Below are 24,873 nucleotides of genomic sequence, written 5' to 3'. Positions count from 1 at the left end.
ACTTCCACATTAGGATGCAGTACTGTAGTCTTGAAAACAAGCAGCTTAGACAAACACTTTATTCTTGTTGCCCTGTTCTGGACATGATATGACTGTCATATTACTGACCTTTCTGAAGGCTACTGGCGTACTCTTCCACATATGGAATTAAAATTGAGCGCACGCGGCATTGAAGGCCCTAGTCATAAAATTCTCACACTCAAGACATGTCCTTAAGACCTACGAAGAATTTTTCCCGGAATAAAGCGCTGAGTGATTGTTTTCGCTCAGCAGTGCTCAAACTGGTGAGCAAAGGGAGTCATTTAGCCCGCGGGTTTTGTACGTCACATCAAACACTGCTGCTCCCCTAAAGTGAAACTGAGCAGCTTAACTGAACAACCCAAGCAACACACTGCGCAATGCATATTAGCAAGACACACGAAAGGTAGTGGTTTGGTACGCCGAGTGCACCCTCATACACAGTCCTTGTTGGACGTGTATGCTTCACCGGGTGCAGCAAACTCGTTTCATCTTAATTCCTCATTCAACCAAACAATTTACCTTAATTTGAATTTGTTCGAAGTCGATATGTTTGCTGAACAGCAGCTGCCTTATACTTGGCGCCCGCAGAACACTGTCTGGTGATCCGGCGTAGGCCTGCTCATGCGGTTTGGGAAAACATAGAAAACAATACACCGTGTACATTGATTTAGTCATTCCTCTTTTGTAACATAAATATGTCGCTATTGCTATCAGGGGCTTGACTGAAGAAGGACAACAGTCTTCTCCAGCCATCGGCAGGCGCTGATGTGCTCACCTGCGTATCCTTCGAGCTCATATCGTGAAGACGCAAGAACAGTTTAGCCTCAGTTCACGTCTAGAAGCAAGAGGAAATCCATGTTATACGCCAGGAGGCTTTTTTGTAGACTGAGGCGACGTGACGGGGACGAGGGCATGCAGGCGCACACCCTGCTTGCAGAAGCACTGAACGAAAGGCTGTCTGTTGAACTTGTAGTACGTCGGCTTCAAGCCGGCGGGTAGGACGACTAGAAGATGGCTCTGAGAGCGCGACAGGAGCAGCAGCTCCATCTCGCCATTGCTCTCTATCTCGAGTCGAAATTTCCAGAGGCTTACAGAGTGTTTGAAAGGGAAGCACATGTAGATGTAAGCATTTCTACTCTTCACATTTTGTAATCCGCAGAGTATGCTAGGGTTGTGTGCGCCGTTTGTGCGTGGTTCCCTGCCGTCTTGTGTGGTCTATGACTGGAATCTAGCATGCCTGCTGCACCTGTCTACCCCTGAATTATGTGGTTGAGTTGATTGTTGCAGTGTCTGCTTGTGAACAGTTTTCTGCCGCGACAGCGTTAACTCACGGGAGTGAGAAGTTTGACAGTGAAACATTACCAAAGCGATGGGGTGCTACAGCCCGCCTTCAGGCTCGTGTGACAGTGCTTCAAAATCAGCTCCAGCAGCAGGGACAACAACTGAAGCTGTTCACATCCGCAGCATGCAATGCAGGGAACAAGAAAGCAGCAGGGCTTCCAGGCTCGAAGCCATCTTACGTGATATCTGCTCAGAGGCAACCCGTGACATGCTGTGTTTTCCACCCTCTTTTACCCCAGCTCTTGATCGGAGCAGACGATGGCAACGTTCGTGTGAGAATCGGCTTTCACGCAACTCTTGAGGCAGTGCAAGCACATTAGCTTTTTGTTGAGGGGCATAAGCATTTCCTACGTCGCCTGACTGCCATTTCTGGTTGCCGCGCAGGTCATATCAGTGGAAGGAAGCGGCACTGGTACGATCACGCGGACTTTTAGGGCACACCATGCATCAGTTACGGGTTTAGCATTTGATCCTTCAGGCCGCTGGTGAGGTACCCTCTAGTCCACACTGTGCGTGAATCTAAATAAGCTTCCGTACCAGTTTAACGGCAACTTTGAGCAATATGCGTATTTTGCAAGGCGTTCCTTTGAAACTACTGTAACTCTGTGAATCCGCGTTGGGGGGCTCAGTTTCGCTTGACCTATGCAGGGTCCGTTTTTTTCAGGTTAGTTACATGCTCCAGTGACATGACGCTTCGACTATTCGACGTTCAGACTTCTTATACGCTGAAGGAAACATTGAGAGGCCATGATGATTCTGTTTCGGTATGTTGACTATTTACGTCATTTGCGCCATCACTTTTTCAGCAGTGAACTCTGCCGGGGTTGAGAGCTTTAGCCAGTGCCTGCATTGGATTCTTACAATGCAGGCCATTGCATTTTTTACTTTGAGGGATAACAAAGGAAGAAATGATGTCGCTCCTATGCGCCTGCGTGGACTGAGCAACGGAGGTGCTGCAGACGGGGACCCGCATGGAAATGACTCTGGTAGCAGCACCTGCATCATTTCCTGCTCACGAGATGGCTTGCTGAAGCTATGGGATGCAGAAACGGGCCTCTGTCTTCGGACATTTACCCCCGTAGATACAGCAGGTGCCTGGGGGGTCGGTGGAACGGCAGGGAGTGGTGGATCGTGGGTCCGCTGCCTTTGCGTGCCTGAGGCAAAGCTGCGGCCTGCCCCTTTTTTCGCATCTGGTGGAAACGATCAAAGGTGATTCTGTTGGGTTTGTGACATGTTTCCCTTTCGTCAGTTACCCATGGGTGAATACACTTCAGAATTGTCCTGCTGACTAGTAGGGGTTCGGATGCCAAACAATATATTTTAACTCTGAACATTGTAGCACTTCTGTCAGCGTTGCTCCAGGTGCAATGCTTTGGCGCTTTAACGTGCCTCTTCTGCACCCCTTGACCCGTTGATGCCTTTTATAATTTCCAGGGTGGTTATTTGGAGGCCAGACTTCACATCGGCTGTTCGAGAACTTGTCGGCCACCAGCACGTCATTGAATCGGTTACCTTCGCGACAGAGGCAATGCTACGCCACATGCATGATCACAGGATGGCGCCACCACCCTTACCGTCCTCCATGCTGGTCAGAATCTCTAGCACAGTGTTAGTATAGGCAGGCCTTGGCGAGGAGACACGCATCATAGAGCATAATTTACATGAATTATACGGTGCAGCAAAGCTGTATAGCAAGAACTGACTCTGTCGTACGCCTCTTCTTTTTCAGGACACAAAGGCACTGTTGGAGGCAGAAGGAGAGGGAAAGACAACTCACGCTCTGCGGATAGCGGGCTTGGTACTTATTTCCGCTAGCCGCGATAAAACCATTAAAATGTGGGATGTCATCGGAGGCAGTTGCATTCAGACGCTCGTAAGTTGCATTGAGGAAACCTTGCCGCACGTTTCATATGTATGCCTGTGGTATGCAATCAGTCTTTTTATGCGATCAGTCTTTTCATTTTTCCCGTTTCATTTTGCTTGCTGCGGCATTTTCCATTACTCCGAAGGTAGGTCACGATAACTGGGTCCGGCAGGTTGTCGTACATCCTACTGGGGAGCACATCATTTCTTGCAGTGACGACAGAAGCATAAGGACTTGGAACGTTCTAACAGGTGAAATGCCAGGCTTGCTGTTCAGCGTGTCTAATTTTTCACCTAGCCAGCCATGTTTTACCGAAGAAAATAAACGATATCCAACGACTGTTGACGTAATTTTGTCCTTGCAGCGTACATTTTCGGGTCATGTTTCCTGACTACGCAGGCGACTGCGAGCGCACGATTGAAGGCGCACACTCGCAGTTTGTGACATGCCTCGATTACGACTTGAAAACTGATATCTTGGCCAGTGGTAAGATGTGTATCCTCTTTCACTTCGTCCGTGTTGCTGAGCACAATTTTTCGTTCCAGTGGCATCGTAGAATGGGCTCCAAGTAGTGTCGATGAAGCTGTGCTGCGTGTAACCCTGGCAACAGACTGACGTGTAAAAAGCAGCTTGAGTAGAAGTCAAAGGCAAATGCACAGCTTGATAGAACCTCCCCTGTGAACAAGTTATTGTGTTTCATGTTGCTTCGCTTCTCTGCAGCTTCTCTTGATGCAACTGTCAAGCTTTGGCCTTGCCGGGTAGATGACGCAAAGGATCCTCCTGCAGGGGACGAATCAACGTCCCATTCCTAGCTCACCTCCAGAAAGTATCCAACCTTGTTTCTGCGGGCTTCTGCCGAAGTAGTATTGTCAGCCCTTGCTTCTTCGGTGTTATATTTGGCTACAGACTGAATTTCGTGTTTTACTAGTGTTGTGCTTTACTGAGAATAGCGTAGCGGCGCCAGTCCCGAAGTTGAAACTGCCGACAGTGCCAGCATGCTGGGAGGCGCTGCGTGCCCAAGGTGGTTGAACGCGTGCCACGAATGCTGCATTCCAGTAACATCTAGACCTATTTTCCGTGGCTTCCTGCGTCGAAGCTTGCGCTCAAGCGCGTAGCACGGCTTGGAACGGCTTGGAACGTTGCCTTAAGTCTTAATGGTCACTTTGAAGGCCTGGCGCTACTGCCACAGACAGCCTTGATAACGGTTGCAGCGATGGAAGCCGGCGTAATCTGCATTTTTGAAGACTTTAGAACCGAATCACCATCAACTGGGGAACAAAGGTACACGAATCTGCAGATTCTGAAGTGCCGGGAATCAAAGCCCAATGTTCATGCATCTAGCGTGTCTGCTAGGCAATCATCCCCTCAGGCAGTTGGGGCGGATGCTTTTGTCGTACATTATGGGAAATACTTGGTCTGTCGAGCCTACTTTCCGAAAATGCTCAGCCACTATGGCGTATGTCGCAGCCGCTGCGGTTGATCCATACGGCAATGGAGGCTTGCTACCGTGCATGCATTGTATCCACGCCAGGTACCTGTTCTTTACATACTGTGCTCCTACAAGCAAAATGATCCGTGGATCTAGCTGCAAAGACGAAAGGTACACTTAAGGAAAGCATGCCAACGGGAAAGAAGCTTGTGCGAAAAAAAAAACAGTCGGCTGAACCAGGTGCACTTTACTGGAACAGCGCATAAGTTTCGATACACACCATAGTACCGCATGCTCGCGCTGGCATTCATCGGTCCTCTAAAATTCTAAAGTTGCCCACTCTAGCACCAACGGTCTGATCGCCATGTCGTGGGAGGCAATGCTGCTCCTCCGAAAGCCGTTACTGTTCCCCTAGACTGCGTTGCTTATGCTGCAGCAAAGGCGAAGCACCGCTTTCGAGTATAGGGACCTCCTCAAGCGACACATGAACTCCAGGAGCTGCGAGAAATGCACCAGAACGTAGCCAGCTTTACGGCTGCAGCTTATGGTCTAATGGAGTCAGCCGAGTGTGAACTGCGAGCGGGAAGATCTAGCAAAGAAAGTCAATGCAACAAAGATGTGGCGATGTCCATACAAAGAAACATTGCACGGTTCTGGTCTTACTAAGTTGGCTGCGAGGACAAAAGACAGAAGCGAGGCTGCTCCTACAAACGTCTGAAGGGTCATCAGTAAGGGAGGCCAATTTCCCTCCACATTCGGTGACCAGTCGGTGTTTGTCTGCTTCGAAGACATGGTCCTCTGGAGCCAAAGGGCTGCGCTCTCCTGAACAAGTAGACAATGCACCACTAACACGGCCGAGGAGACAGCTACGTGAAGTCTGTTCCAGACGCTGCTTACGCGCAGACTCTCCAGAGTTCTCTGTGGGATCGCAGAATATCGTACTTTCCATCCCAACACTGCATCGCAATGAATTTGCGGGGGCCACAGGGACCGGTTGACAAGAGCGGGATTGTTGGGTGTCAATCATTTTCTTCCTTACAAACGAGCTTGAAAAAATGCGAAAAGCCCTGGGAGCGAGCTGCGGGCTTGGATTTACTGCGGGAGGCTCGACACTGCCATTGCTGCAAGGGTTCTGAGGTACAGAAAGTGTTTTATGACCAACTGGAGGATCCTCAGATGGCCGCATGAGAGAAGAATCGTGCGGAAGTAGGGGGCGGGTGTTCGTTGTATTTACTTCAGTGCTCATGCCTGGCAGGGGAATGGAGCTGGCGCTTGCGTTCTGTTGACTCGCCTTGCAAGGTGCCGTCAGTGCGTGTTGTATTTTCTGACGCTTTTGGCGTTCCGGCGAAGACCCGGGTGAATGCACTGGCAGTGAGGAGCTCGATGACGCGCTCGATGAAGAGCTCGGGCTGCTTGAGCGGCTGCTTGTGGCGTAACGCCTGTCGAACTGAACAAAAGCCTCACGCAGTCAACACGCCGACACCTTCCTGATGTCTACACACCGAAAACTAAGACGTGAAAGGCATTCCGCTCATCTCCTCTGTCTGAATGTCGTCGTTAGTCTTCGATGCTCACCAATTGTTTGCGCGTAGGCCGGATGGTAGCTGGAGGCTCTGCGTGACGCTCCAGCTCCTCTAAAAACGTGCTGAGACGTTCAAAAGCGTCCAGTTTAGGAACTCGTTCAACCCGTTGAGGTGTTTGTAAGGAAACCGTCGAAAGCACAGTGGGCAATGAAGCCCCGTGGTGGCACCACTGTGCCTCCTTATTGCTGCCTGCTCTACGGACGAGCAAATGTATAGGCAAAAAAGATTCCTTGTCTCCCATCCAGCAAACAAAAGTAGCGTACTCCCGCAGGAGCTGAGCCGTAAGTTTCGCTAGGGTCTTCAATCGTGACTTGTAACCCAACACAAATCTCGGGATTACAGAGAGCAGCAAATCCCCAGTGTTGTGCATGACTGTTTCTGAAGCCCTTTCTTTGGATGAGCCGTTAACACTAGAATGGCAGCACTGCAACAGCTGGGCAGCCAGAGCTCGAGTGGGATCCTTCGGATCCTGCTCCATTTCTCTCTCGGCCATCGACCGGTTAGACGAAGCATAGACAGACGCACGGTACAACAGAAGTAGCACCTGCACAAGCGACGCCTGCTGCTCCAACAAAGCTCCTATCGGCTTCTGTGCTGCTCTTCTAAGCAGCGTCAGTTCCGTGCTATCAAGGGGCTTGCCTGTAGGCACGTCGCCAACTCGCACTTTGTCCATGAACTGCCATGCTCAAATAGGCTATTCAATTTTAACGAAACTATGACGCTTCATGTGATTTGTAAAATGCCACAACACCCTGAAGTACTGCCTAAAGGTATGCCCCATCGAATGAGGATTCAACTTGCCCTCAAGTGGGGGTAACGTAAAAACCCGAAATTGGTCTTGCTCACCAGTGTGGCACACAAGGATTTTTAACAAGGAGCGACTGCGGTCTACAGAACCATCAGCACCAAATCCGTACTGTTTCTTGACCTAAAGATTCAAAAAGGCATTTTCATCTTGTATCTTGTGATGCAAAGCGGATGGTTACGTGTGCTGGCCACTTTTTGCAACTCTTCATATACACGCACTGTAGCACATGCCAAGCACATTGCCAGCCTTACCACATCAAATAACAAAGGCCACCTAAACATTGGAAAGCTACCCGCAGCCTTTTGTGTCCTGCCTGCATTGTCCACTTTGGCTTCTGTCTTGTTCGGCAGTGTGAGCTTCACGTTCTCTGATTCACTCTGACCCGCTCCTCCCGTTATAGGCCCATCGGTGGACATAGTTTGACAGACACCGCTGACAAAAGCGGCTGCCTGAGCGACCACCTATAAAGAGGCCAACAACCCGGACAAACGCACACTTGTAGGTAACCTTGTCGTGCCAACTTCTGACGGTATCCCTGCTAGTAAAGGGCATGAAATTAATCTGATAAATCAAGTGACGTGTGAGTAGCTTGTGACACGAGTAAGTCCATCCAGCCTACCCTGATACATTGAGCAATTCTCAGCGCCCGTCTCCTTAGCATCGCTAAACAGTCGATCTTCACCTGAACTTGCTGGGGGCAATCAACACGAAACACATCACTTTTGGGTCAACTTGGTGCCTTCAGCATGAGCCCAAAAAACCTTTTCAACGTTGCCGCATATCGTACCACCATTATCGTACCACCATTAATGAAGAGAGATACGCCTCCATGGTTTTGTTGTTTAAAAAGTGTAGGAGCTCTAGCCGTTGGTGAAGCGCACCGAACTCGAAGACCTATATGACAATAAAGAGCCAGAAGACGTGGCAGACACACGTTGCCGCCTACTTTCCTCATGAACAAAGATTAGCAAACGGGCACACTTGAATTAGGGCAACTGCGGAGGAAAAATAGGTAGCAGCAGAAACAGTAGCGGCAAGGACACCGCATACAAAAGCAGCAAACGATTCTTCGTCATCGAGAGGCCCCGAAGCACAATCCCTGCTCTTGGCTAGCGCATCGCGTGCATCAAGCCACAGCTGACGCCTGTCTGTCGTCGCAGTCATGTCAGGCACCACCTGCCTGCAAGCAGGTAGAAAAGCTCAAACTCTTTTCTCTGCCAAAATAAGGACCCTAGGTTAAAAGCCAGGACGAAATCCCAACATAAGAACGCAAACAGTAGCGAATCAGTTCGACACGAGCACATAAGGAATAACAGTACGCTTAGAATGACCAAAACACACACAGGAGAAGTTCTATGGCGCTTGGATTCAGGGTGCACTGCAAGACGTCCGATTGCAGCCGCTTAATGAAGTTGATACGATCAACGCATCCCCTCCTCAGAGCTGATAGGGAGATGCCTGTTCACAAAAACCCGCACGATGCGACGAAGAGATTTGTGGATGGAATGCACACAGGAACCTGAGCCTTGCATCACTCTGTAGTATCGCTTGGAACAAAATGAGCGTCAAATATTTTGCCTTGAACTGCTCTTTGGTCTCGATGGAAACAAAAATGAGCGTCACGCGTTTCCTCACTGATGCTCTTTCTGACAGACGGAGGCAGCGTAGCTGCCTTTTTCTTCCCTTTGTTACCCAGACTAAACAGATTAACATCTTTCGCTGGAGTAGCAGCTTGTGAACCGACAGTCAAACTGAACCCTTCGGACTGCACGGGAGGCGCCGACAAAGGCGAGGCTTTGGTGCGCCGAAACCACTCAACCAGGCGAGGGTCATCGGTAACAGTGTATCCTGAAGCGTCATGCAGCTTCACTTCAAGAACTGCACACCTCTCAAAAAAACAAAAATCACGTCAGCGGTCATCAAAAACCCCTGCTACTTCCGAAATTTTAACCACGGCCTCTCTGCCCCGCCTACTTCCAAAATGGATCGCTCCATGGGTAAAACGTCCCTTCAACTGTGCAGAAGGTGAAAAAGACACCAACCTGAAAAGCCGATTTCCTCGACTACACTTTTGAGGGAATTCCTGGAAGAGACCCTGTTCAATGAAGGAGCCAGGGCTTGTTGCTGATCCTGTTGTGGAACTGCCAGAGTTGACTGCACAATTTCTTCTAAACCCAGCAGCCACGAGGCTTCCAGCGGCTCAGGGGGCAAAAGCGTCGCCGGCGCTGTAGCTGTCGACCCCTCAATGCTCTTCCGGCAGCTGCTGCTGCCGCCAATAATGGTATCAGTTTTCTCTTCAGTGCAGCAACTACCGCCATCCACCAGATGGTCAACGCAGCAACCGCGCAAAGAGCTTACTGACTCATCTTGAAGGCACCAGCCCCACAGACGTAAGTTGTTGTTGGAAGAAGAGGACCAACATTTGTTCATTGTCCCCGGGAGCTTCCTACCGGGGCCTCGGCCATTGGGGGGGGCCCCCGGAGCCCTTCCTTTTCTAACTTTATTCACAACTTCTGATGCATTGTGGACTCCCTTGTTCTCTGTATCAGCAGCAGTTAAGCTCTTGGGCTGTGACGTTGACTCTGAGCTCGGAAGTCGCGATGTAATTGCTGAGCTGCTAGGATCTGCCCCAGCAGGAGGGCCCTCGTTGAGTGCTGCAGTTGCAGCTGCAAGTTTCGCAGACTTTGCTTCTTCCTTGAGCCGTTTGTTCTCCTTTCTCAGGCTCGCGACCAGCTCCCTTAGAGCAGCTATCTCCGCAGCTGTGTCTTTGGGATCACTCCCCTCTATCAGTGTCTCCGTTGCTGTCGAGACCAACATTGGTCCCATATCATGCGCCAAAAGAGGATTTGGATCATCTTTCAACTCGTTGGACTGGACGCTCGACTCGGCCAGAGGACCATTTTGCTTCGACGGAACCAGCGGAGCAGAAACGTTTCCGTCAGAAGACGTATAAGAGGCTAGAGACGTTTCCGATTCATTTCCACATCTAATTTTGCTTCTGTCTGATGAAGTGTCATTGCAGTTTAAGCCAGGCTCAGCCGGTTGTGTTTTCTTGGTACACGCTGGCGAGGAAAAGTTCTCAGCTGAGGGTGAAGGTCTTACGGAGAAATGACTTAACTCATGAGATCGTTGTTCCTGCATCTGCAACCGCTCTGGTACTCCATCGAAATCGCAAACAGTAACCGTCGTACCGAGCTGTTCTGGACGGCTGTACGTGCAGATATCTGCTGAAGGGAACGGTGCAAGGGCGCCAGATAGTGGAGTAGGACAATATCCACATTTCCCTGTGTCCTCTGGAGGCACGCGCCGCATCGACGGCGGGGAAGACATCCACGAGGACAAAAAACAGCCTTCAGGTGGAGAAATACTTGTTGAAGTTCTTAAACTAACTTCAGACTGTGAAGCTGGTGAAACAGACAAACCGGCGTAGTGCGTATCGTCCTGCTTAAAGTATTCCACTACACTGAGACATGCAACGCAGAACTGCTTGATAAGCTGTAGCGAAGACAAAAGTGTTGGCTCTGAATTTTATAGGGGCAGAAGCGGGCAAGTGGTCGATGTGGGAAAAATTCAGCGAGGGGGCCCGATAGATTCCCATAGACCGCGAGACAAATTGCCAAAAAAACGAAAGGCGGCAGCTTATAATAATGTAAGAGAACCTTAGTAGCAGAGCTCTGCAGAGGGACCGAATAAAGCAGTAATTTCCTTCTACACAGTGGGAGCCAGAGGGGGGGCAGGTGTTACATACAGTTTCCCACAGATAAAGTTTCATCTAATGCAATAATTTTCTGAGCGGAAATGAGAATCAGGAACCCGCCAAGATACATCACAAATGGCGAAAATTGTTTTTTATTATACTGGATAGTGTACTTCCCTACGGCAATGTAACGAACTTCACCCTAGAGACGGCCGCCACAGCCGAAGTTGAAACGCCGACGCCGTGATAAATATTGCCAGCATGCGCAAGCTTTGCTGTCTTGGGGTAGCACACCCTGGCCCGAGAATTAATCCATTTGATTTCTCCTCACTGCTATTTAGTAACTTCAGTGTAAGCTGTCGCGAAGCTGTCTCCCAGCTGCCCACACAGCGTTTCGCTGCAAGTCTTTAGAGCTGAAGGGAAAGGCAGAGGCGCCGGTTGATTGACAGCCTTCTAACAATTCATTAATATTACTCGATTTATGGAGGCCAAGGAAATGGCGGTGGCCGATACGGGCAGCAAAGACAGTGCAGGCGGGCCGGCGGGAGCCAGTTTTCAAAAGCAGTCAACTCCAAAAAATGGAGCCCTGGGCTCCCTATACATGATGGCGTTCAACGTCTTGTGTAGCCTTGCATGGGGCAATGTATTTTATGTTATAGTCAAGCACTGTCTTGACCACAATTTGCCGGGCGCCTTCCACGTCCCACTCTGGCCTGAGTTGGAGTCTCCTCTCTTTTTCGCCCAGAGTTTGGCTGTGATGGAAATTGCGCATTCTCTTATGGGTCAGCTAAGTGCACCAGCTTGAGCAGGAGAGGCAAATTGTATGCCCTGGGCGGCAGCTACTAACGCAGTGACCGGGACCGTGACAGCCATGCTCTTACACAATGATGCCTTGCTCTCTGGAACTACGTTTGTTTGCAGGCCTTGTTAGAAGCAGTGTAATGACAACAATCATGCAGGTTTTCTCTCGGTTGCAGTTGGTGTGGCTTCTGTTCCCCACTGTCCCTTCTTCCCGACATGGCGTGGCGTTGTTGACCTGTGTAGCAGCCTGGAGCTGCGCTGAGCTTTTGAGGTAGGAGGAGCTCGGTATCAGTCTCAAGCAGACAATAAAAATAATTCCGTGCCTTGATAAGACCTGCGAGGTTGCATTATAACATAGGGTTTCCGTGCTGTAGAACAGAAGAATAGACGTTAACAGGTGTGCCAATGCGGCCGACAGGTTCCCCTTCTTCGCTGTCCAGCAGCTTCTCCAGCTTGTTGATCTTATGCGCAAAGATGCAACGCCCCTTGAGGTGCCTGTTCTGCTAAAGTGGCTACGCTACTCAGGTGTGCAAACACCGAAGGACCCCTTAGTGGCATGACGCAGTGGGACGTTCTTCCGCGTTGAATTCGGCATTCATTCGGTCTCCCCTCTCTCCGCTGTGCTTGGGCCTAGAGAATACAATTGTTGTTGTTTGTTTGTAGGTTTCACTGTGTTGTACCCGATTGGCATCACAAGTGAAGTGGTCTGTATGTGGTCCAGCCTTGAAGCCCTCAGAAGCTCTTACGCACTCTCCCACTACCCAACCCCGATGCCGAACAAGCTGAACTTCGAGTTGAGTCTGTACTGGTCATATCTTATCCTACTTTGCCTGTACATCCCGGGCAGCGTCCAGCTGTACGGTCACATGCTGAAACAACGCAGGAAGTACTTGTACGGCACTGGGCAAGAAACAACAGCGAAAAAGGAGAACTGAGAAAAGCATAAGGCGTCGTAGTCGGCCGACTGTGGGTGGCGGTAGTGGCATCGGCAGAGTTGAACAGATCCAGTGCTGCCAACATTGACCTGCAGTGCCATATGGCGCCAGAGCTGATTATGCTTTCTGGCAATCTGTTTCGAAGTCAACGCCTTTCACAACTTATCGCATGCAGCAAACTGTTGCAGCGCTAAAAAGACGGCGACAGCTAAGGGGCTGCTTCTTGATTGTTGCTGCTTCGGAGTCACGGCTCACACGTGAGTGGTTTGCAGTGCAATCCATCATCTGTGTTGGCCCGCAGGTTGGTGGATACCGCATTCTAGTGCAGTTAGCGATAGATCGAGGTGCACACTGTTTCTTTTTTCCCGATCTAGACCGAACTAAGAAACGTGAAAAAGGGGCAGTTCTCTGCAAATGGGATATGGCGCTGCGCAAGAGACAACACCCCGCTGGACACGAAGAGATGCTATGTTAGATGTGGAAGGTTACGAGCGCTGAGGCCGCTTGCATTTTAGAAAGTAGATACTGTTTCGCCTGTTTCTGCGTAGTTTCGGCGCAAGCTGCCTGGGATGAGCTTCCGCGCAGCCCCTCGCAGGTACCTGCAGCGGCGAATGCAAACAGCAGGCTTCCAACGTTATTTGGGGGGACAAGAGGCCCCCTTATACGCTAGATGAATATTTAGTGCAGGCTATTTAGTGTTCGTGTACCTTTCCTTTGCCGCCGCATCTTCCGCTTCTGTGTAGGGTGCGAGAGGCACCAGAATGACTTCCCAACCTTCCGCCTGCAGGATGCGTCTCCTCTTCTCAGCGTAGGCTTTTTGCTCAAATTCCTGGCAATTAAAATGCAAAGGTGGAATTTCCTCCGCTGTACCCGCGAGTACTTCAAAGTAATCGAAATAGTATACAGCCCATGCCTACTGCCGGCGCTCCTTGTAGGCAAATGTGGCCAAACAAAGGTTTCTCGCAAAGGTTTCTCAATTTGCTGAGTAACTCAGTAGCTCAATCTGCCTCAATCTGCTGAGTAGCTCACATTCCATGGAGGGCAAAGGAGCCACGGCGTGTCCCACTCCACTGTGGTGCGGCTTAGAGGGTCCGAAAGCTCTAGCAAGAAGGGGCCGTACATAGAAGGGTGCAGATGGAATTCACCACCCGCGATTCGCACAAGGGGAGCATTCACATGCTGCTGCTCTAGTGGTGGGGCGAAGCACGCCAACTGCAACAGTCGCAGACGCACCGATATGGAAGTTAAAGCGAATCAGACGATGTTCGCCATGTGTGTCAGACACATGGCGAACATCGTCTGATTCGCTTTACGGCGACTTCAGCAGAGTTACCACCCACTTTGACCTGCGTCGCTCGAACCTTTCCCAACCACGATCGCATGCTGGGTGCCAACGCTGCATAAACCTGCAAAAGCACGTAGACAGTGCTTCTCCTTTCTATGTAGTTGTCCCTTCAATTTCGTTGCGTTGGATATGTAGCGGATCCGCTGTTTCGTCTTTTTCATTGTAACTGTTGCCCTGTTGGCCGTACTTCCGGGTAGTCATGCCGAATGCAAAGCTCCATCAGCTTCAAAGGTAGTAAAATCTTGTTCGCACCGTGGACAGTTAGAGCATCCGCTGTTGCCTGAAAAAGCGCACACATGCTACGCACAAAAGTTTCGGAAGTACAGGAAAGCATACGCAAAACAAAGCGCGCACAGGTGTACCTGGGATCTTCAACATTAAAATCCTTTGCAGTGCCATGCAGATACTGAGCTGACCTCCGTGGGGGCTGCATTCCACTCTGCGGCTTCGCTAAATCCTGATACAGACTCTTCACTGTCCGGGACCTTGGTGACTGCATAATTTGTGGGCGCCTCAGCCCTAATCAAACCCTTTATAAGAGCTACCTGCAATCAAACAGCTTGAAAATTTCGTCGTTCTGCTGCAGCTGCCCCTTTTCTAGTTGCCAAATGCTCAATGCGAGAGCAAGAAGTGGCGCTCACGTACGATGTTTACTGGTGTAAGGATCTTGTAGAACAGCATCGGCTTGCCCCACAAAACAAGTAGGGTGGGGTCACCAAGCCCTCGAAACCTGAAGTTGAAATACGCACTACGCACTCGTCATGGGAGGTCAAAATCTTGCAAAATAAGCTAATATCTTCTGTCCTTTGGCTTGTTAGAAAGAGCACCAGCATGGAGGACTATGTGTCCTTCCTTATTCAGCAAAAATAGCCGAGGTCCCTCACCGTTTGCCAGCAATTACATTTAGTTTGGCCGCCTGCGCTGGGTTCTCGAGCATTCTCAACTGTACCAGTGCCGGTATTAGCACACTAATGCTCTGCAGCATCCAAAGGAGTAAATTCTCAGCGCAGAAACATGCATAATGAGATGATGAACCGAATGCGGTGTACTGTGGCTTTTAGGGCAGTTCAAAATGCTACGGCAAACAAGCGCTGCGCTTGCGCAATGCGAAGATTCTATCTAACCGAACGCAAGAAGGATCCAGCAACGGCATACTTTTGCCGGGAGAAAAGCGAGATTTTTCACGAGATGCTCCCCAAGTTTCACCGCAAAACCGTCAGCAACAACATTCGAGGAAAAGCTCGCCTGGAATATGCGGCATACATGCCATGGTCGCAGCTTGTCGAGTCTGCTGAGAACTGCACACCTCCACTAGCAGAAGCGCATGCAATAAAATAATGCCGATACAATTAAAAGTGCACTATAGCGTATCGGCTTCCAAACTCTAGGTTTCTTGTCAGCAACGGACGCTTCAGAAGCTGGGAAAGCCCAGACTACAGCGAATCATGACTGCCGTCAAATGAAAATTTGTCCTTCAATATATATATATATATATAAATATATATATATTTATATTTATACTATATAAATATATATGTATGCATTTCGTGTGCGTGTCTAAGTGTGTTTTGAATATGAGCGCTGCGCAGTGCAAGAGTTCACCTTCATCGCAAACGAACTCAACGAACCCCCCGTTTTCCCTGAAGCCTCCCTTTAGCGAGGCGTAGAAGACCCGCGAAAGGCAGTCGCCCTGAAGCTGGTGGACTTGTTTGGCAACTTGCCGCTGCACTTCTTCGAACGCGGCGCAGCACTCGTCCAGTGCGGGCTGCCACTGCGTGCGGCGCGCCGCTGCTGCTGCTGCTGCTGCTGTTGCTGCATCAGCTGCGTCGGGAGTTTGACTTCGAGCCGCTGTCGCCGCTCTGTCCAGCAGTTTCTTCGCGTAAGCGAGCCCCTGGCAAGCCCGCGTTATCTCCAGAACATCCATTTCCGAAATTCTTCTTCGAATGCTTCTGAAGATCGCTTGCCACTGCGCAGGAGCCACTGCAGGCCCCGCTGCAGATTCTGCAGTCCCGCAGCGCTCGCTCGAGGCTGAGCTTTCCAAAAAGCAAGCTCTGCCGAGCAAGTAAAGCAGCTGTTGAGAGCTGAGTTCACTTGGCTCAATTTGCACTAAGTCCGAGTCGCTTATGGCCTTGAAAATGGGCCTCTTTTGCCGCTTCTTCCTGCGTCTTGCTGCAGCAGCAGAGTCCGCAGCACTTGCTGCTGCTGGCCTGGCGGGGCGTGCAGCGCTGTTCTCTTCGAACTTTTCAGAAGACTCCACAGCTTTCCTGGCTCGCCGCCTCTTCAGGGCTTCTCTCACTGATTCCACACTGTATTCAACGAACAGCCCCGAGCCCGGACTCCCATCAGTCACTGGGTAGGACCCATCTGCTGCAGCTTCTGCTGCAGCTGCTGCAGTCCCTGCTGCAGCTGTAGACAACGCAGCGCGACTTTGCGCACATTTGCAAATTAAACTGGCACTCTGCATGCAATTGTTTGGCTGCAGAGCGAGCGCGCGTACACTGCGAGTTAGGGGGAGTGTTGGGAGTTCTTTATTTAGGTGATGTCCGCATGCAGCTGCAGCACGAGCTCTTTTGCTGCTGCAGCGCTGGCCTAAGCGAGATCTGCTGCGGGGCTGCTGCTGCTGCCTGGCTGGAGCAGCCAGCGGGTAGGCGACGCGGGAAACGGGGGAAGTGGAGATACACTTGAACTCAGCACTCTGCAGCTCCAGCGCTCTATGTGGGATCCGCAGCAGCAGCAGATCTGCTGCAGCTCGACAGCAGCACTCCGTCAGCCCCAGCCACCGCGAGTGGCGTTGCATGTTTGCATTTGGCCGCGAGATCCAGAAAGGGTCTTCACACCAGTTGTCAACTCCGCGGGATGCCGCGAAGATCCACTCCTTGTCTGCACGCCCAGCCAGTGTTGTTTCCGCCGAAGATTTGATTAACATGAAATGAATAGAACTACAAACAAGATGTGTAGCTGAGGGAACAAGGGGAAGCTTTCACGGCATCTCCGACGGCTTCTGCTGACGCAGCTTGGGGGGCCCCTCGCGGAGGCCCCTATGCTCCCACGTTAAATCTGGCTACTGACAGAAGACTGAATGCGTTTGCGAAACTTAGTTGCCAGAATTATCCAAAATACGGCTGTTTTGCGTGGTTTATAAAATCATTCCTTCATAGTCCCGAAAAATTTCTGCACCGTGAGACTTCTGTGTTCGAGCGCCAAATGATCCTATCGAGGCTTCCGGCATGCAAGTCTGGGTCTCGGATTCAAGAATCCCGCTAGCAGGGGAAAAGAAGTGAAAAAAGTACACATGATACAAACGATATATTTGTCGCTTTGCTAAGTGGACTGTCGCAGACTTCGACTTGCAGAAAATCGACCGAACCCAATGTTCGAACAAATGGCCTTGAAGCCCCATCGATCCTAATGCTTTCGGTTGTCCTAAAAATTCATCACATCTTACTGAGTAGAGCAACAGAAACTATAAGAGCGCATTTTGAAGGGCAATGAAGGCGCCGACGTTGAGTGTATCTACAGTTGAATCCCACGGCCGTGCCGAAAGACCTACCCACCGTTTTAGAGGCATGGCTGGCCTTAGTGAATATGTTGAGACCAACAGCATTAATTTCACTGCAGCTTTTAACCTGGTTTTCCTTCCAGTGTTTAGCTGATGGGGGACTCATTACAAGACCACAGTCTGCTCAGGTTCCTAGCACGGAGGTGCTCGAACAAGAGATGGAATATCTCGTATGCAGAAAACTGGCTCTGTTTCAAAGTAACTACCACCATATAATGTTATTTCAGAACTCATCGGCTCCATTTTTGAAAAGTTTTGAGCGAACCGTACACAAACTGCCACCGGCGGAGCAGCAGGTTGGCTGGCAGCGCAATGATCGTCGCAATACATGAATAAATTTCGCTCGTGACAGCAAATAGAGGCTTCTATATTGGAAAAGGCAGAAGAGCAGGTGAAATATGATCTCATAAGTGCTCGTATCTGCACTATTACATTCCTTTTGGGCCGGCATGGCAGATGGCGGAAGAGTCGAAAGAAGCCGAAGGCTGCGTGACAGACTTCTCGTGCGTTTCTAAGGCCCATATGTTTTATGTTGAATTTGTTTTTGCGTCTATTAATCCTGTTGTGAACTTCTTTTCAAAGGGCCCCCTGCCCGCGTTCTTGGGTGCCTCGATCAGACAGGGAAACATCCAGCCAGTACTGTGACGCGCCCAAGTAAGCTTTCGAAATATAACTGGCCTATCTGTCGCATGCAGTCTCTTGTGGTGAATTCAGAGACTACAAAGGCATGCCACTTCCCGCCACTCTTGTTAAGGGCTGGCAAGTTATGGCACTGCTTGCAGGCTACTGCGAAACGTCAAAGTCTTTTGAATTTTATTCGGAAAGCGCGTAAGGCCTCCTTTGCTGCTCTTGGCTCGAGAGTTGGGTCCATAGCTTTCAAAGAAAAGCTGACTGGGCAAAGGACTGCCAAGTAGGCGCTGCAGCAGCTGCTGCAGCAAACAGCACAAGTTGAACTCTTCAGGCGGAGTGGCCTTGCAAGGGCGACGAACTCCACTCTTGTCCCTCAGGCTCTCGCGACTACTCGTGGCCTTGCCCCGAGGGTTTTGGCCTGCGGCCAGACGGGGAGACTTGCGAGGCTGGTGAGAAGTGAAGGGCCCCGCTGCTCCGAAGTCTGCACAAAACTGCCACTAAACGGCTGTCTCAGCTCTCGGGAACTATTCTGGAATGTGTCCTTTAGTGGCGAACTTCAGCGGCTTCAGCGAGGCCGCGAAGCGCTCTTGGAGTGTACGTCCACTGCGCAAGTGCACTCGCTTCTTTGAACACTTCGACACCGCCACTAATAAAAATCTGCTAACAAAAATCTGCTGATGGAAATCCAGGATGCATGCGGCGCGTACTGGCCGTGCACGCAAGACTGCGTGGTGAGAAAAGACCCAAGGGAATGGAAAGTTCAGATTTTTAATGTTGCGCGCTGCATGCATGCCCCTCCAAACGGGCTTAATAGGCTGGCTACGAGGCCATTTGCCCCGAAGGCTGGTGAGCTTTCCACAGCAGCAGCAGCAGCAGTTTTGCTGCTCATTTAGCAGCTGAAATGCAGGGCCCACGAGGGGTCATTCTGGTGTACTGCTCCTGCCCCGTACACTGCAAAAGGCCCCTGTGAAGGCCGCTGGAACTTCAAAGTATTTATATTTCTTGCATGCAGCAGTTTCACGGGTTTGTCTTCACCTCTTTTCCGCAGTATTTCACCAAAGAGATGAAACGCTCCTTTGAACACTCCTGCCAAGCCCACTTCCCCTGCGAGAACACCTGCGAAAAGGAATACGCAGATCCGTGTCCCAAGGGCAAGCATGCAGAGTCTGGCTCTTAGTGCTAAAGATGATCATGAGATTCTGCAGGCTGGGACAAAAGAGATAACACATGCCACGCACCTGAGGGCCAGGCCCCCTGCGGGGTAAACAGAGTGTCGTTTGCCCTCGCGACGCTCTCCGAGAAGAAACGCTTCGAGAGGTGAATTCATTTTACATTCTTTCGAATGAAACTGTTTGCATTAAGGCTGCGGTGACAGTGAATGCAACGTCAGCTGGCCCTGCAAAGGTACTTTCTGTGCAACAGCGGCGCCATTCACTTTCAAGTTACAGCAACCTCCAGCCACCGACACTTGCGAAATAAACTGGAGCTTTCCTTGTCCCGTGGGTAAGCTAGAAAGCACTTTGCCAATTAATTAATTTTCTTCATCCCGGAAACAGGCTGGAACGTCCTCCCTCCGATTGGCAAGAGTCTGTCGATGATGACAACAGAATCTGAACGGGGGTCAAACTGGCTTGTAAGGCTTGCTGGATTCTCCCTAAGTCAGCAGGCCAACTTAATTTATAAAAGTATTATCTTATAGGAGGCGGCATGCGAGCCTCCTGGCTCCACGACTACGGCTTGTGAAAAAAGAGAGGCGTTTCAGTCGGAAGCAGAAAAGCGGAAATGGGCGTCCATGTGCGAACTGACATGGTGCAGTGTTCTTCTTCTTCTCTGTCTTATTTTGCAAAGTGTCTAATGAAATAATGAATTTACTTTTAGGCCGTGTGTTGAAACAGAGAAGGAAAAGTAAGTGCAGCCCTGCCACGATATCATAACGGTTGACCAACAGTTCCAGGGCATACACTGCAATAACTGCCAAACGAATGCCATGTAAGCTTCAACTTAAGTGTTTGCATTCACGCGATTCTATTCCGCTTCTCCAGGGACTGTGTTTGGACCACGGTAAGCTGACGCGCTACTCCTGGGATCTTGTGCCTTTCATCATATCACTTGAAGGCCCCCTACCCCCGTGACAGATCGCAGGCAAGTTCAATGTGATTACACAAACTTGTGCGTGTGCATGCAGCGCTCTTTAGGGAACTTGGAAAGCACGGACCCGTGCACCACGGTATTGCAACTTTATGTAAAAAACCCAACTTTCCACCAGTTGCTGCGCCTCAGACACCGGGGAGGTCTGGCCCCGCCACCCCAGAAAAATTCTGCCCTTTTCGCGTATTGTTGGAATTGAACACAAGAGGGTGGCCCCCGCCGCCCCTTCTATTGTTGAAGCCCTCGCTACTGCGGTTTCAGAAAGGAAGGTAAGTCTCATGCTGCTTGCTTTGAGACTTACCTGCTAGGCTGTTGCCACTACTGCCATCAGGGCGAGATGAGACCAGCTGAAAAGGAATACGCCGGTATGTTCTTTTCTTTCTTCTCAAGGAGACGATGACCAACAGTCTAATCACTTTGTTGTTTAGCTCACAGAGGCTACTACGGCGGCCTCGCAGTTGGCTTCCACTTGCTGGGTACGTCAACTGTGCACAAGACCAACTGCCAAAAGTGCAGCCCTGTTTCCGCACCAGGATCTTCAACTTAGAGCATGGAGTAGATGCATGCATTACCTTTTTCTACATATAAAACACCACGAAGCGAGGCTCATCACGAATGCTGCGGCGAAACGACAAAGGAAGAAGTTGCTCAATCCATGCTCGCTGACACAACTGATTTCACAAGCATGACTTTCGCTGCGCTCAACCCACAGTTAATTTTCCGACCCGAACTTGTAAAGAACTGAAAGGTCCTTGTTGCTGTTTTGCTTTAGTTGTCGCTTGTGTTATGGCTGGTGTTTTTTGCTTTCATCCTGCTGGAATATAAAATTCATAACGCGAGCATTGGCTCGCCCCTAAACTTCCAAGGGTGTCCGGATATTATCACGCATTGCTAGAGAGGTAAGACCCTTCTACTGCAGTCCAGCATTCATTCCAAAGCCATACTTAGATACTTAGGCCTTAAGACCTTAACTTGGCTTTGAAATGAATACTGGACTTCCTCTGGTACTGCCTAGCAGTAGACCGGAGAATTGCTTGTCCAGCGCGGCAGAAGTCAGGAAAGCTGCACTGCCTTGCTAGCCAGAGATGACCCTAGCTGCAGCAACTTCCTGTGACTCTACGTTTCAGCCTGCCAGCCTTCCTCTGCCGAAGCTAAAGAATGTCCGACTCCTAGCTACTAGCACGAATTGGGGCACTGCAGAGGTCAAGATACTCCTTAAAAAGAAATCGAAGCAACAAAAATACTGCCTTAAAAAAAGCTGGAGCGCTCATTAGTGAACCCTAAAGCGAGGCATTTCTCATCACGTGAAATCTCCCTTCAGCATGGTTGTGATTTCGTTGCTGTGTAGTACAATTTTGAGACATCTTGCGGTGTTCACTCCCCAATAAACTCCACGGACTCCAAGAACAACCTACATCCACGGCAATTGGCGTCTGTCCAGTCTTTTGCAAGCATCAACCCCAATAGCGGCGCTCTATTGCAACACATAGGCTCGGGAACAGTTGCAACTACAGGGGTCATACGTCAAGGCGACCAAAAAAAAGACGAATAGAGATCGACAGCGGCTTTTTAGTGCGGGATGACTCCTTTGCTTCTCCCGTGCTAATGCCTTAATGCTTCGCATTGCTGTCCTCAACTTGTTCGCAGCATTATACATCAAGCAGCCCGCTCCAAGCATATAAAACGTCTATGGAAAATAGCAGCAAGCTGGCTGTTTCATTTTCCTATTATTCCTATGCCTCCGGTCGTCGTTAGATGTGTCAGCGACACTTATGAAATTGTCATGCACAAGGAGATGTCTAAAAGGCAAAGTAAACCCCTAAAGAACTTCAGTGTCTACTCTGCTACAGGGTCAGCGACACTCGACACATTACTCACGGTCATACTGAACTGGAATTCGTGAAAGCCTTGTGCTTCAAAGAAGTGGACTTTGCAGTGCCTGATGGAGTCATGTTTGTCACTATGCAAGATCAAGCCTGGTTTCTTTGCATGCATATGTTAAATGCATGAAGTTTGGTGTAGCGTCTGCTACTTGGGATGAAAAACCTCTGGCAAAAAAGCAAACCATAACGCCCACAAAAATGTATTGGTGCAGGCCGGCTAATGGGCGCTGGATTATAAGCATAAGGTGCTAAATCGAAAAGGATGATCAAAAATATTAAAATGTCACGCCCCTCTTGATGAGCTCCACGCTGTACCCATCCGGATCCAGCACGAATGCAATGCCCCTCATCTTTCCATCCTATTGACACATCAGGCAAAGCAAATCGAAGAGAACGTAAAAAAGTGGAATCTCTACTGCTAAATCTGCCTACATTGGCCCACTGCAAGTGCAAATCACACGCCCATTCCAATAAAACTAGCAAGACTCATTTGCCGGGCGACGTTCCTCGTGCGAGTGCTGCAACTGTTCTTTTCCCTTCGCTTCAATTAATTTTCCCGGTGACATGCTCTTACTTGTGGCCTCTTCCTAAACTTCACTCCAGCAGCCTCAAGCTCGGCGCAGGCTTCTTCCAAGTTGTCGCAAAGCATTCCAATGTGGCCATAGCCCTGAGGAGGGTCGTTGCCGTTGCTGTATTTGAAGCTCGCGTCCGTCTCTGTTCCGTGGTTGTGCGTCAACTCCAGGAAAGGGAACCACTGCTTCTTGATGAACTCATCAGCCTCTTGTCCCTGTTCAAATGCCAGAAAAACACCAGGAAAACAAACGCGGATACGCAGGAAAATCTCTAATCTGGCCTGTTCCCGTGCACATTGTGGAGTTTCCATAACTTGTTTGGTAACTTGTTTGAAAGGCTATTTGGCTGTTGCCTGACCCGCGCTAACTAGGGCGGCTAGTCAGGCCTAAATAATAGCTTCGATAGGCCACTTTACCTCAATATTTTCTGGGGGCGAAACGCCTGGCTCTAGGTATGCAAGAAAGTAAACGGTGAAATCGCCTTTGTCTTTCTTTGCAATGAGCTTCATGCCCAGAAGATCACGATAGAAAGCCAGGGACTGTTTCGGGTCCTTGACTCGAATCATTGTTTGTGACAAATTGAACTTCTCAGGAATGTGAGCTTCGGGATGCCGGTTGCAAAGCTCTATCCAATACCCGTTGGGATCCTTGGCGAAAGCAATTGTCTTCATTCGGCCTTCATGAGGCCTCTTTTGAAAGCTTACGCTGAGCAAAACCACAGAAAAAGCTGCATAGCAATAAATGAAGCAAAATAAAGAAACGCTGGCACACAGGTGAAGACGGATGGGGGCAGATGCGGGTGGCAAGACATTTTCTCTCTCTGCGATTACCCGTCTTCTTCCAATTGCTGCGACACCGCAACTACATCCGGGCAGTTGAAAGCGATGTGCCCGAACCCGCGATGGGGCTCTTCGTTTCCGTTGTTCACTTTGAAGTTGGGGTCTTTCTCAGTGCCGTGATTGTGCGTGAGCTCTAAACAGACCCCCTGAGGCGAAAGAAACATGCAAAAAACAGAAATTTTCAAGCTTCGAAGAATATATTTGACTCAAATCAATTGTGCACATCTCACCTTCATGTTCCACAGATACTTCTCCGCCTCGGGGGTGCCAGGGGTCGGCAACACTGCTCCATCGCGAGGGCGCTCGAGGAAGTAGAGGGAGAAACCTGCCTCATCAAACGTGTACGAATGGATCTGAACAAAAAGGGGAACAACCAACAACAACAGTAATGGCAGATCAACTCAGGGTGGACCATATAAAGGGTACTGGCCTTGCACTACAGCCCATTCCAAGTAGTAGACGTCCTTCAGATGGGATTTGGCACGGCAAGTTGGGTGCCTCTACACTCCAAGCTTGAAACTAACAAACTGTGCCTTGGCGTTGAAGCTTCTTCTTGTCTTTGTCGCATTTAAATTGAAGATAAGGGTTTGCGGGAGTGTGCTGGCGTGCTGCTGCTGATGGGCGCACCAGTTTCATGCCGAAGTGGCGCTCATAAAATGGTACAGTGACTTTTGGGTCTTTGATCCGCAGCATCGTTTGCTGCCAGGAGAAATTATGCTTCTCCCCGATGGTGACGTTGCCGGCTGGAGGTGTCATTTTCGTGGCGCTTTCCTGGGTTGCAAAGGCAGTGAAAGAGACAAGAAGGTAAAAATTACTCCGTCTTAACTCAGTGGCGAGTAAAAGACGAAGTAACCCAGAACTTGACGTGCGGCCCCTGCTTGGTAAGCGGCACACAGTCGTCTCGCGTCCCAGGACAGCAGTGAGCTAAGACTAAAGAATTATAAAAAAGAAAACTTGATACAGCTCGTGAGTCCTGAGCTTCCAAAATGCAGGCGTGCTTTGCCTTAAAGAGGGCCACAGGCATAGAGATCTGATACACGTCTGCTGCTACGGGGAGCCAGTAGCGTCGTGGGGCCCCACTGTGGAGTCTGTGGACTAAATAAAGCTCGTGATTTTCTCCTAGCGCGTAGAAAATGAAAATATTTAATGAATTTGCTTATCTCTTGAGGGGTTGAGGGTCTGCTTAACAGGACACAAGGCCGTCTGCGTCGTTCTCTGTGCGCTGTGCTACAGTTGCTTTGAAAGCCTTGTCCGTCGCTCACGAAAAGAGCGACTTTACGGCGCAAATCCCTTTGTTTCATTTAGGCAGACTCACTTAATCTCCAAATATTTAGCTTGGCGAGCTGCGCTTGAAGGGGTCGCATACACTGGGAACGTAGCTGCAGTTTACGGGACAGTGCAGCCGACTCAGAGCGTTC

At 50.0% G+C, this 24,873-nt stretch overlaps 6 protein-coding genes across 6 annotated transcripts; 3 read left to right on the top strand and 3 right to left on the bottom strand.

Annotated features, from left to right (window-relative positions):
• Positions 1 to 1,032: 1,032 nt before the first annotated feature.
• On the top strand, positions 1,033 to 4,038 carry ETH_00003690 (WD-40 repeat protein, putative; the record flags this gene model as incomplete). The annotated part of the gene is made up of 10 exons (XM_013374955.1): positions 1,033 to 1,143; positions 1,326 to 1,634; positions 1,747 to 1,847; positions 2,027 to 2,126; positions 2,231 to 2,571; positions 2,797 to 2,950; positions 3,092 to 3,235; positions 3,372 to 3,477; positions 3,626 to 3,712; positions 3,947 to 4,038. 10 exons carry the CDS (start codon positions 1,033 to 1,035, stop codon positions 4,036 to 4,038), a joined length of 1,545 nt encoding a protein of 514 aa, XP_013230409.1.
• Positions 4,039 to 5,621: 1,583 nt separating this feature from the next.
• ETH_00003685 (uncharacterized protein) lies at positions 5,622 to 5,843 on the top strand (the record flags this gene model as incomplete). Its single annotated transcript, XM_013374954.1, has 1 exon — positions 5,622 to 5,843. The coding sequence occupies one exon, from the start codon at positions 5,622 to 5,624 to the stop codon at positions 5,841 to 5,843; it is 222 nt and encodes a 73-aa protein (XP_013230408.1).
• A 47-nt stretch (positions 5,844 to 5,890) lies between these two features.
• Positions 5,891 to 10,376, bottom strand: ETH_00003680 (uncharacterized protein; the record flags this gene model as incomplete). Its single annotated transcript, XM_013374953.1, has 8 exons — positions 5,891 to 6,094; positions 6,231 to 6,877; positions 7,085 to 7,166; positions 7,298 to 7,507; positions 8,028 to 8,226; positions 8,390 to 8,504; positions 8,682 to 8,924; positions 9,089 to 10,376. The coding sequence occupies 8 exons, from the start codon at positions 10,374 to 10,376 to the stop codon at positions 5,891 to 5,893; spliced, it is 2,988 nt and encodes a 995-aa protein (XP_013230407.1).
• An 863-nt stretch (positions 10,377 to 11,239) lies between these two features.
• On the top strand, positions 11,240 to 12,479 carry ETH_00003675 (protein tyrosine phosphatase-like domain-containing protein, putative; the record flags this gene model as incomplete). The annotated part of the gene is made up of 4 exons (XM_013374952.1): positions 11,240 to 11,525; positions 11,665 to 11,815; positions 11,963 to 12,069; positions 12,208 to 12,479. The coding sequence occupies 4 exons, from the start codon at positions 11,240 to 11,242 to the stop codon at positions 12,477 to 12,479; spliced, it is 816 nt and encodes a 271-aa protein (XP_013230406.1).
• Positions 12,480 to 12,990: 511 nt separating this feature from the next.
• ETH_00003670 (uncharacterized protein) lies at positions 12,991 to 16,750 on the bottom strand (the record flags this gene model as incomplete). The annotated part of the gene is made up of 10 exons (XM_013374951.1): positions 12,991 to 13,078; positions 13,187 to 13,308; positions 13,509 to 13,691; positions 13,820 to 13,885; positions 14,012 to 14,104; positions 14,241 to 14,369; positions 14,470 to 14,554; positions 14,709 to 14,800; positions 14,980 to 15,122; positions 15,427 to 16,750. The coding sequence occupies 10 exons, from the start codon at positions 16,748 to 16,750 to the stop codon at positions 12,991 to 12,993; spliced, it is 2,325 nt and encodes a 774-aa protein (XP_013230405.1).
• Positions 16,751 to 22,319: 5,569 nt separating this feature from the next.
• ETH_00003665 (lactoylglutathione lyase, putative) lies at positions 22,320 to 24,211 on the bottom strand (the record flags this gene model as incomplete). The annotated part of the gene is made up of 6 exons (XM_013374950.1): positions 22,320 to 22,403; positions 22,619 to 22,831; positions 23,033 to 23,321; positions 23,447 to 23,601; positions 23,686 to 23,808; positions 24,083 to 24,211. The coding sequence occupies 6 exons, from the start codon at positions 24,209 to 24,211 to the stop codon at positions 22,320 to 22,322; spliced, it is 993 nt and encodes a 330-aa protein (XP_013230404.1).
• Between the last annotated feature and the right edge of the window lie 662 nt (positions 24,212 to 24,873).

Source organism: Eimeria tenella, genomic scaffold (assembly GCF_000499545.2).
Source record: "Eimeria tenella Houghton genomic scaffold, Eth_scaff24, whole genome shotgun sequence".
Classification (NCBI taxonomy): Eukaryota; Apicomplexa; class Conoidasida; order Eucoccidiorida; family Eimeriidae; genus Eimeria; species Eimeria tenella.
Note: the sequence above shows the minus strand (reverse complement) of the source record. Positions and strands in the feature narration are given on the sequence as shown.